General features: G+C 34.3%; 1 protein-coding gene across 1 annotated transcript in view; it reads right to left on the bottom strand.

The window, feature by feature from the left end:
- The window catches only part of LOC137385455 (probable E3 ubiquitin-protein ligase HERC4), a 45,018-nt gene extending 36,818 nt beyond the window's left edge, over positions 1–8,200 (bottom strand). The window contains exons 1-5 of the mRNA XM_068071916.1: positions 8,070–8,200; positions 4,726–4,882; positions 4,367–4,558; positions 3,748–3,895; positions 142–218 (exon numbers count right to left, since the gene is read on the bottom strand). Coding sequence (XP_067928017.1) covers positions 142–218; positions 3,748–3,895; positions 4,367–4,558; positions 4,726–4,801 — 493 coding nt within the window. The 5' untranslated portion in view covers positions 4,802–4,882; positions 8,070–8,200. The remainder of the gene's footprint in view (positions 1–141; positions 219–3,747; positions 3,896–4,366; positions 4,559–4,725; positions 4,883–8,069) is intronic.
- Positions 8,201–12,320: the final 4,120 nt, after the last annotated feature.

Raw genomic sequence — 12,320 nt, 5'->3', positions numbered from 1 at the left:
AGCACTATACATAAAAAAAAAAAAAAACATGAACACGCAGGTTTGAAACAAAAGTTATGACTATTTTCACTGTGACTGGTTTTGTGCATGTGTACATGTATGTAAAGCGAAAAACGTTTGATAATATGTAATAGGACTTACATTTAGCTAAGGCTATATTGTGATATTCTCCACAGGCTATTTGAGTAATCTCACAGGAGACAGGAAACATCACTTTTCTAAAGAATGATAATACGATTACAGGATATTTGAATGAGGCAATAAGTCCAACGCTAACTCACTCAAGATATAACTATATATGCAACACTAATAACACACTTAAGTATCAACTATCCATATAATACTAATAACACACTTAAGTATCAACTATCCATATAATACTAACAACACACTCAAGTATCAACTATCCATATAATACTAATAACACACTCAAGTATCAACTATCCATATAATACTAATAACACACTTAAGTATCAACTATCCATATAATACTAACAACACACTCAAGTATCAACTATCCATATAATACTAATAACACACTTAAGTATTAACTATCCATATAATACTAACAACACATTCAAGTATCAACTATCCATATAATACTAACAACACACTCAAGTATCAACTATCCATATAATACTAACAACACACTCAAGTATCAACTATCCATATAATACTAACAACACACTCAAGTATCAACTATCCATATAATACTAACAACACACTCAAGTATCAACTATCCATATAATACTAACAACACGCCCAAGTATCAACTATCCATATAATACTAACAACACACTCAAGTATCAACTATCCATATAATACTAATAACACACTCAAGTATCAACTATCCATATAATACTAATAACACACTTAAGTATTAACTATCCATATAATACTAACAACACGCCCAAGTATCAACTATCCATATAATACTAATAACACACTTAAGTATTAACTATCCATATAATACTAATAACACACTCAAGTATCAACTATCCATATAATACTAACAACACACTCAAGTATCAACTATCCATATAATACTAACAACACACTCAAGTATCAACTATCCATATAATACTAACAACACACTCAAGTATCAACTATCCATATAATACTAACAACACACTCAAGTATCAACTATCCATATAATACTAACAACACGCCCAAGTATCAACTATCCATATAATACTAATAACACACTTAAGTATTAACTATCCATATAATACTAATAACACACTCAAGTATCAACTATCAACTATCCATATAATACTAACGACACACTCAAGTATCAACTATCCATATAATACTAACAACACATTCAAGTATCAACTATCCATATAATACTAACAACACACTTAAGTATTAACTATCCATATAATACTAATAACACACTCAAGTATCAACTATCCATATAATACTAACAACACACTCAAGTATCAACTATCCATATAATACTAACAACACGCCCAAGTATCAACTATCCATATAATACTAACAACACACTCAAGTATCAACTATCCATATAATACTAACAACACATTCAAGATCAACTATCCATATAATACTAATAACACACTCAAGTATCAACTATCAACTATCCATATAATACTAACGACACACTCAAGTATCAACTATCCATATAATACTAATAACACATTCAAGTATCAACTATCCATATAATACTAACAACACACTCAAGTATCAACTATCCATATAATACTAACAACACACTCAAGTATCAGCTATCCATATAATACTAACAACACACTCAAGTATTAACTATCCATATAATACTAACAACACATTCAAGATCAACTATCCATATAATACTAATAACACACTCAAGTATCAACTATCAACTATCCATATAATACTAACGACACACTCAAGTATCAACTATCCATATAATACTAACAACACATTCAAGTATCAACTATCCATATAATACTAACAACACACTCAAGTATCAACTATCCATATAATACTAACAACACACTCAAGTATCAACTATCCATATAATACTAACAACACACTCAAGTATCAACTATCCATATAATACTAATAACACACTCAAGTATCAACTATCCATATAATACTAACAACACACTCAAGTATCAACTATCCATATAATACTAACAACACACTCAAGTATCAACTATCCATATAATACTAACAACACACTCAAGTATCAACTATCCATATAATACTAACAACACGCCCAAGTATCAACTATCCATATAATACTAACAACACATTCAAGTATCAACTATCCATATAATACTAACAACACATTCAAGTATCAACTATCCATATAATACTAACAACACATTCAAGTATCAACTATCCATATAATACTAATAACACACTCAAGTATCAACTATCCATATAATACTAACAACACATTCAAGTATCAACTATCCATATAATACTAACAACACATTCAAGATCAACTATCCATATAATACTAACAACACACTTAAGTATCAACTATCCATATAATACTAACAACACACTCAAGTATCAACTATCCATATAATACTAACAACACGCCCAAGTATCAACTATCCATATAATACTAACAACACATTCAAGTATCAACTATCCATATAATACTAACAACACATTCAAGTATCAACTATCCATATAATACTAACAACACATTCAAGTATCAACTATCCATATAATACTAATAACACACTCAAGTATCAACTATCCATATAATACTAACAACACATTCAAGTATCAACTATCCATATAATACTAACAACACACTCAAGTATCAACTATCCATATAATACTAACAACACACTCAAGTATCAACTATCCATATAATACTAACAACACACTCAAGTATCAACTATCCATATAATACTAACAACACGCCCAAGTATCAACTATCCATATAATACTAACAACACATTCAAGTATCAACTATCCATATAATACTAACAACACATTCAAGTATCAACTATCCATATAATACTAACAACACATTCAAGTATCAACTATCCATATAATACTAATAACACACTCAAGTATCAACTATCCATATAATACTAACAACACATTCAAGTATCAACTATCCATATAATACTAACAACACATTCAAGATCAACTATCCATATAATACTAACAACACACTTAAGTATCAACTATCCATATAATACTAACAACACACTCAAGTATCAACTATCCATATAATACTAACAACACGCCCAAGTATCAACTATCCATATAATACTAACAACACATTCAAGTATCAACTATCCATATAATACTAACAACACATTCAAGTATCAACTATCCATATAATACTAACAACACATTCAAGTATCAACTATCCATATAATACTAATAACACACTCAAGTATCAACTATCCATATAATACTAACAACACATTCAAGTATCAACTATCCATATAATACTAACAACACACTCAAGTATCAACTATCCATATAATACTAATAACACACTCAAGTATCAACTATCCATATAATACTAACGACACACTCAAGTATCAACTATCCATATAATACTAACAACACATTCAAGTATCAACTATCCATATAATACTAACAACACATTCAAGTATCAACTATCCATATAATACTACCAACACAATCAAGTATCAACTATCCATATACATTCATCACACAAATTTTTCTCAACCTTGAGGAACATACATGAAAAACATGTGTTTTGTAAAGCCTTAGTTTTACAAGAAAATATTTCTCATTTACCCAGGATTAGAAGAATTATCATGACCTAGCTGACCACAGGCATTTCCTCCGAAGCTGTACAAGGCACCTTTACTGGTCAGAACTAAACTGTGTGCCTCTCCAACTGCAATAGCTTTTATATCACAGTCTGGAAGGCCCCTAACAAGACCTGCAACAAGATGCAGAGACCACACTGGAATTAAGATTTCTTTCATTCTAAGAACCATTACAAATATTTAAGAGAGTTCATTAAACCATATTTTAGAGTACTGTGCTCAACTTACTACGTCCAGACTATAATTTTAATAATTGTTGACAGCCTATACACTTTTGTAATGTTTGATGAAAAAGATAGTGATGAAATTTTTCAACAAAAGTCAGTCTTCAGCAGACAATGGTATTTTAAAGGTTTTTCTGTCTTGAAAAGAATAAAACTATCTTGGCTCCTTCACTTCTTTAAATACATGGTTAACTATCTTGGCTTCATCACTCTTTTAAATATTTGATTAGCTAAATTTCATTTAATTTAAATTAATTAGACTAAACTCCATCATTAAACTTAGTTAAATGGTAGTTTCAGGTTCAAACTCCAATTTGTAACACTGTCTATTAAATGGCTTGATAGCTTGCTCCGACCCACCTGCTTCTGGTGCAAAGGAGCCTTGACTAGGGCTCCAACCGAGTTGACCCTCGGTATTACAGCCAACACTCATTAGCCCCTTGTCTGTGAGCAGCAGGCTATGTTTCAGACCTAATGCTACATCTAGCACCTTCATGTGATCACTAGCATCCATATGAGCAGGTTCAACTAAATAACCCATATCATTAGGCTCTGCAACATAAGTAACACATAAATGGTGAGTTTTACACATGGCAATGCTTCAAATCAAATCCTAAATAATTAGCTTACCTACATTCAGTTGGTGGTTTCCTGTCTGCCCCCAAACATATATTTTAGGACTGCTTCAAATCAGATCAACTCGTAAGTAAATAGCTTACCTATATTTAGTTGGTGATTTCCTGTCTGTCCCCAGACATAGATTTTAGGACTGATTATCTCTCCATTCTCATCCATTATGCATAGCAATTCGTTTGCTGGTAGGTCAACAATACCAATAGATCGGACAAAACTTGCGTTTTATCTGTAGCTTCACACCTAATAAATCAACAATTCATGTTCGCAAGAGTCTAGGTAACTTTAACAGCTTGCCAGACTAGACAAGGACTCCTTCAGGCAATACAAAACATAGGGTTGTTCAAGTGACATCAAATAGAGACTGAGTCAAGCAACAATGGATAGAGACTCTTTTGCGCAACACCATACTGAGGCTGCTCCTTAAACACCAGACAAAGATTCAATCCAGCAATATCGGTCAGATGCTCTTCTGGGTAACACCACAGCGAGAGACGTTTTTGGGTATCACTGAACAGTGGCTTTTTTAGATAACACCATACAAAAGCTTTTTTGGTGAACGCCAGACAGAGGCTTGATCATAGGACACCTCACACAGGTTGTCAAAATATGTTCTCAGGTAATCAAACTGGCTCAAATCACAAGTCCGACAGTTCCAACTATCACCTGAGCATAACACAACGATTTTGAAGACAAGGGGACAACACTATGTATGCAAATATGTTATTGGTTAATTGCTATATATAAACATGAAAAGCTCGCACTAGATCCAATGTTTACCAATTTTTAAACCAATTAAAGAAAGGAATACTATTACTATACAGATGCAGGACATATAAACATCCAATACGTAAGATTTAATGCAGTGCGCTAAGACAAGTTCTGAAACTATTCTCCACAAATCGAAATGAAGTATACCACAAACTACACAATAGGTGACTCAATCCTGTCAGTAGTTACTATGCATGCCTATCGGCTAATTTAAAAATCGCAATGTGACTAACTTGAAACTTTTTTTTTGTTCACTCAATCTAAAACCTTTTTTGAACTAGTAACAAGACTAGCTATGTTTTAATATTATGAAATCTCTTTTTCCTTTTGTAATCAAGTCAGACCTACACACTGGAGATTATCTAACCAAGTCAAACTCTGCTGTTAAATGCAAAAATTAACCTTTTATAAATTCATAATGCACGATGATAATTGAAGGGCAAGCAATTGCAATGCTGACATCCACTTCTGCCACTTTTTCATCAGTATCATTTTAAAATTGCAAGTCACATGTCCCGTAAAACTGCAATCGCCTACTACGAATTTTAAAATCATATAATAACAACTGTTAAAAAGCTACTTTTGTTTAAATATGTATTTGTTTCGCTTATCATGTGTAGTAAATATAAACATAAAGCGCAATCTATAATTTAGAATTTAACATCGGAAGAAACGGGAAACCAGCCTTGATCCACCTATATATATGAAGAAGCATTGCTGTCTTGAGTAAACATGTGCACATACCCTTAACTCAGACTGAATGTCAATTCAACAACCAGTAAAACTTTAATAATCAAATCTCTTCCTGTGATTGCTTCAACAAATGAATTTCTCAACATACATTTAAATATTTCACTCAAGTAGTTTCTATCATGTGATGTTTAACTTTTTAAGCACTATAAAAAGTTAACAAGGTAGATAGTTTGAACTTCAGTTAGTTTAAGTTACAGCAAGTTGCTATACAGCGCATTTCTATTATTATTTCTACTTCCACAGCAAGTCTTGAATCATCAAGTCTTTTGAATCATCAAGTCTTTCGAATCATCAATTCTTTCGAATCATTAAGTCTTTCGAATCATCAAGTCTTTCGAATCATCAAGTCTTTCGAATCATCAAGTCTTTCGAATCATCAAGTCTTTCGAATCATCAAGTCTTTCGAATCATCAAGTCTTTCGAATCATCAAGTCTTTCGAATCATCAAGTCTTTCGAATCATCAAGTCTTTCGAATCATCAAGTCTTTCGAATCATCAAGTCTTTTGAATCAAGTCGTTTTTAATCATCAAGTCTTTTGAATCATCAAGTCTTTTGAATCATTAAGTTGAAAGTTGTATGTGCCTGAGGCAAGATAACGACAAAAATCTCTTTCTATTGGTTATTTCTTTATTTAAATTATTTTCACATCTCGAACGTCTATATTTGTATTGTTTCTTTTTAGCAATACTTATTGAGAAATTGTTATAGATATTTGAGTTGTGAAAAGAGGTAAACAAATTACAGCATATCCTTATAGCAAATGTGTTACAACATACGACAGTTTTAACATTTAGAGCAGAACCAGGAAGAGTTATTTTTGTATGTACAAATTTGATTATACAGTAGTAATAAAAACAAACTTTTTGCTTGTCTTTTAGCATGAAAAATGCAAAACTATGGCATCACTAACTTCTCTATTATAATGCTATTTGAATGTACACTTTTGAAAACTCAGGGTATCACAGTTCAGCTTTATTGCCACTACTGAGCTTTACTGAGTTCTACCGTTGTTATTTGTGAGTTATAACGCATGATTTAGTACTGTTAGAAGCTATGGTTTATTTTATTCGTGCATTATATCAAAATTACATTTTTGGCCAGTTGAACCAATTTTTATTGATGTTGACCGTTGCTTTGTGACAAATCTTTGGATTACGCCATTCCTACTTTGATACTTCACAACAGAATGTGGCAAGGTCAGGTATTGAAAGAATATTTCAAACAAGTTTGTCGCAACTGCTAAGAGTTTTCGAGTGTATGTTAGATCACCGCTGGTATATGTGCTAGAAAAGAGTACAGCAAGAATTTCATCGGGTGAGTTAAAGTTTTCTTTCAAATTGTGAATTATTTCATTAGTTTTATCAATTGTTTGTGGTAATTTGAGTGACAGAGATATTGTGTTAACAGCACAAATTGGAAATTAATAATTTTTAATACATCCACACAAATGTTTCAAACAGTTTTATGAAATATTGAATTTTAGCAAGTAGCTACGCATTTTATTTGCTTTAATGATTTGGAATATCCATTGCAAAAAATGCAATGATCTATTTTAGAATTTTTCAATATATTTGGTACTCATTATCATTATTATAGTCATTCAATTATATGCAGTCTACTTGAAACTCTACCAAAAAAGAGAAAAGGCAGTGATAAATCGTGATAGCTTTAAAATGACGATTTTTTGCTGTTTACCTAGTAGTTATAATAAAATTATTATTTTTAAATAGCTAAAAAACTAAAAGTAAGGAACCACAGTTCACAAACATTGAACACAAAAATTAGAAACCTAAAATTATTAAAATATTTGCAATGAATTCGATAACGTCTGAAGCGACTAAACTGTTCAATGTTATAAAAGCTCTTGTGTTAGCACAATGTAAAATCAAATAATAACAGGAATACCTAAGGTAATGAGTCAAATGTTTTTTGGGTAGAAGCTCCGAGATCTCAAAGTAATTAAAATTCTTCTTGCGTGCTTTTTTTAGCAACTATAATTGCAGCTAGAACAAATTTAAAGATAAAAATGATTAATTTTGCGTGTAATTGCATCAGCTGAACTGCTCTACCGAAGACAATATTATTCTAATGAAAATTCTTTCTAGAACCAAGTTTGGCATGTTAGCTTCAGCGTTTCATAGTCCACCTGAACATTTACGGACCTCTTGATTAATAGACAAGTGGTTAAGGTGAATCAGTCTAAGCGGTTGCAAAATTAGCTGTTCCACGTTATATCATTTCTATCATCCTTCGAGCTATTTTTGACTGTTTCAAAACTGTTTCGTTGGGTATCGGGAATTTCACAATTTAGTTCACGACCAATATTAGAAGCATAATTCATGACTTGGAGTTTACATATATACAAATGATGCTACGTACTGTATTGAATAGGGAATTGCATTTTTATGGAAGCCATTTATTTTGTGTTTTAACAAGAGACAAGTGAAGCAGTTTCACTTCAATGTCGATCAAGGGAACGGGATATGTATCATTTAGTTGGCAAGGATATTAAGAGTAACCATGTTTTAATTAATAAATAGGTAGAACAAGCAGGTGCTTAATAACTAATAATAGTGTAACTAGGCAGAGAGACAATTATGTGACTCAAGTGCTGAAGATAAAATAAGCTGATCAAGCTGTTCCTGTGAGCTTAAAGTCGACCTGCAACATGTCAACAATAGATCATCATATTATACAACAACTAGCTACAATTGATTTACTGCAAGACAATGAGGAAAATTACTGGTCATTTGTGTCAAGCTGGAAAACATTTTATATACTCACTGAGCTAGACAAGCAGCCAAATAAATACCAAGTGGCTATGCTGAAACACTGTATAGATGTTGAACCAGTTAAAAATCATTAAGACAGGCCTACAATACAAGGAAGATTTGTGCAAAGTGGACGATTTTCCTGAAATCTTTCATGTATACTGTATCGGAGAACATGTCATACATGATCATCATCTATTCAACTCTACATCACAGACTGAGGAAAAGTCATTTAAGGCATTTTATCACAGTTGCGTCAAAATGCCCAAATATTCCAATTTGGTCATATAGAATCTGGCCTCATTCGTGACAGGATTGGTCTAGGTATTCCCGAAGATAGTAGGCCTACTAGGAAAAATATATTAATCTTCGAGAATAATCTTCAGCCAAATCACAAGAATTGGCTGCCAAGATGATGAAAAATATCAGCTCGCAAGCACCCACTTCTGACTTGTTAACTAAACCAGTCAAAGCTGTATCATGGTCATAACGACGACATAAACCTGCTCCTGCAGGTAAATCAAGTGGTGGTAGGTCAGGCACATTTGTGCTACTGTGGAGGAACAACACATTCAAAGTCTCAATGCCCAGTCTGGTCAAATAGGTGCAAGGAATGCAGCAAAGTTCTGCTTTCCTTGCACCTATTTGCTGCTAGGGAAAATTTTGTAGATTAGCAAACCATTCCAAGCGAATAGATTTGGCTGAAACAGTCAGATGGAACAATTCGCAGATGGAACTTTATTCTGCAAGGACCTCAAGATTGATAGTGTCCACAACCAACCAAGATGGTCATTTACTAAACAAGTTGATTAGATATCAGTGAAATGCATGCTAGATTCTGGCGCGGATGTTTCAATTAAGAGAATTACAGAGCCCATGGTTCAGATGGTCAAACTAGCCCAGGCCTGGTCTTGTCTTCATGGTCTTGAACATCACATCATTAATTGTTTAGTAACTTTTACAGCGTATCTCAAATATGGCACAAAATCTATCAACGAGACTATACATGTATGTAATAGGTAACCACAACACCAACACACTGAGTAGGGAGGCCTGCAAAAACCTTGGGCCTCTGATGTGGAATGTTAACCAGGTTGAGGCGGACACAGAGACATTCTATCAACAATACCCTATAGTCTTCAATGGTGTAGTGTTTTTCAAGGACTACTCGTACAAGATAAATCTCAAAGAAGATATCTGACTTATGTGTATTTACACCGCCTGCTCTGTACCACAACCATTGTTATCTAAGGTTAAAGATTAACTCCAGGAGATGGTAGTGATGGGTGTTATATTCTGTGGTTAAAGAAGCCATCGAATGGTGCGGTGGAATGGTGCTGGTACCAAAACCAGACAGATCTGTGCATGTATGTGCGGATCGGTCTAATGTAAATCAATCAGTCAGGTGAATCAGTCTGGCTAAAATTGGACATAGTAAGATTTTTGTTGTCTTGATGCCATTTTGGGTATTACCAAATCAACCTCACAAAACACTTGATTGCTGACCACTTACTTTACATTGTCTAGGAGGTATGCATTGAACAGGCTGCTATTTGGAATTTCAGTCGCACCAGAGGTCTTTCAGCGTTATATGAATAAACTACTAAGTGACATCGAGGGTGTGATAATTTACACGAGCGATATTCTGATCTATGCTCCTACTTGGAGATCCATGAAAACCATTTCAAGAAGATTATTGATCGTATTGCTCAGTCAGGCATGACTCTCAATTGGAAAAAGTGTTTATTCAGACAGACATCTGTCAAATCTTTTGGACATATCATAAATAGTGATGGCATATACCCCGACACTGAAAATACCAAAGGCAATTTTAAAGTTTCTTGAGTCTCAGAACCAGTCAAACATCAGACACCTTAATGGTATGTTGAATCACCTGATGAAAGTTCACCTCAACCTAGCGAAGATCAGTGCACCAACTCGCCAGCTACTCCAAGAGAATCAAGAGTGGTTCTAGGGAACTGCCCAGCAGGGTGCATTCACAAGGCTGAAAGGAATGCTGGTTTCTGACAAGGTTCTGGCTTCATACGATCCAAAACTTCAGACAGTGCCCGCTATGGATGCGTGTAACAGTGGGTTGAGAACTGCCTTGTTTCAGAATCAAACTGATGGCACACATCGACCAGTCAGCTTTGCTTCAAGATCCTTAACGGAGGTTGAAGGGAGATGCGCAGTCAGCAAGAAAAAGGCATTGGCAGTTGCATGGCGCTGTGAAAGATTCAATCAGTACTTACACGGGCTAATGTTCAGGGTAAAGATAGACCATAAGCCGCTGGTCACACTGCTCAATTTGAAGAATCTAGCTGACATGCTGGCCTGAGTTTTTCATCTAATGAAGTCTTCTCTCACAGTTGCTTATGTTCCAGGATCAAACGCCATATAGCAGAATATGTATCGAGAACCAATAGAGCACACTAATTAACGTCAGCGAGGTGAAGTCATTTGGTGAAGAAGAATACTTCAATGAGGTGTTCATACCAAACCACTCATTTGTAAATCGCAAGCAAGACGCTCAGTATGATGACCCAATCCTGCTAAAGGTAATAGAATTCTGTCAGGGCTTCTGATCAGCCTACAAAAGTGAACATCTATCTAGGGACACAGGCATCTAGTTCTTACCCTGATCCTCAATGGAAGAGACTCGGGATGGATCTGTTTGAATTAGACGCTAAGGTCTACATTCTCATTGGAGACTACTACAGCCGTTGGATTGAGGTTCATGGAACCACTGAAAATCAGAAATCAGTAAATGCAGTAGCTATCTTAGACAAAGTCTTTGCACCACTTGGGCTCCCAGACTACATAGTATCAGACAATGGTCCTCAGTGTGCAATGGACCACTGATAATCCTTTGCAATAGACCAATGATAATCCTTTACAACGGACCACTGATAACCCTTTGAATTTCAAGAGTTTGAGCGGTATGCAAGAGACAACAATTTCTCATTCATCCTATATCATATCCTTATTCTATCATAATTTTACACTCTATCCACTAAGTAAAGGGGACGCAGAACGTGCAGTTGGCATCATTAAACGCCTCATGGTTAATACAGGGAAGCTCTGGAAAATCAATTTCTTCCTCACAGGTTCTGTTGAGCTGACATCTCAAAACTCGTATGCCTATTTTTCCGGATCACCTTATGCCTGCTCTAGCCAATCAGCAAAAGATTTGCCGCTATGTGAATGACAAGTGCAAGTATGCAGTTGAGCTTTACAATAAATGTCATTGTGCGAGAGACCTTCCGGAGGTGGAACCAGGTCAATGAGTATACATCCAGAATCAAAAGGCCACAAGAGTAGTCTTACGACAGGGAGCTTCTCGTTCCTACAATATAACCAAGGAAGCAGACAACACAATATGCCA

This window comes from Watersipora subatra, chromosome 1, assembly GCF_963576615.1.
Source record: "Watersipora subatra chromosome 1, tzWatSuba1.1, whole genome shotgun sequence".
NCBI lineage: Eukaryota > Metazoa > Bryozoa > Gymnolaemata > Cheilostomatida > Watersiporidae > Watersipora > Watersipora subatra.
This window is presented reverse-complemented; position numbering and strand designations above follow the sequence as displayed.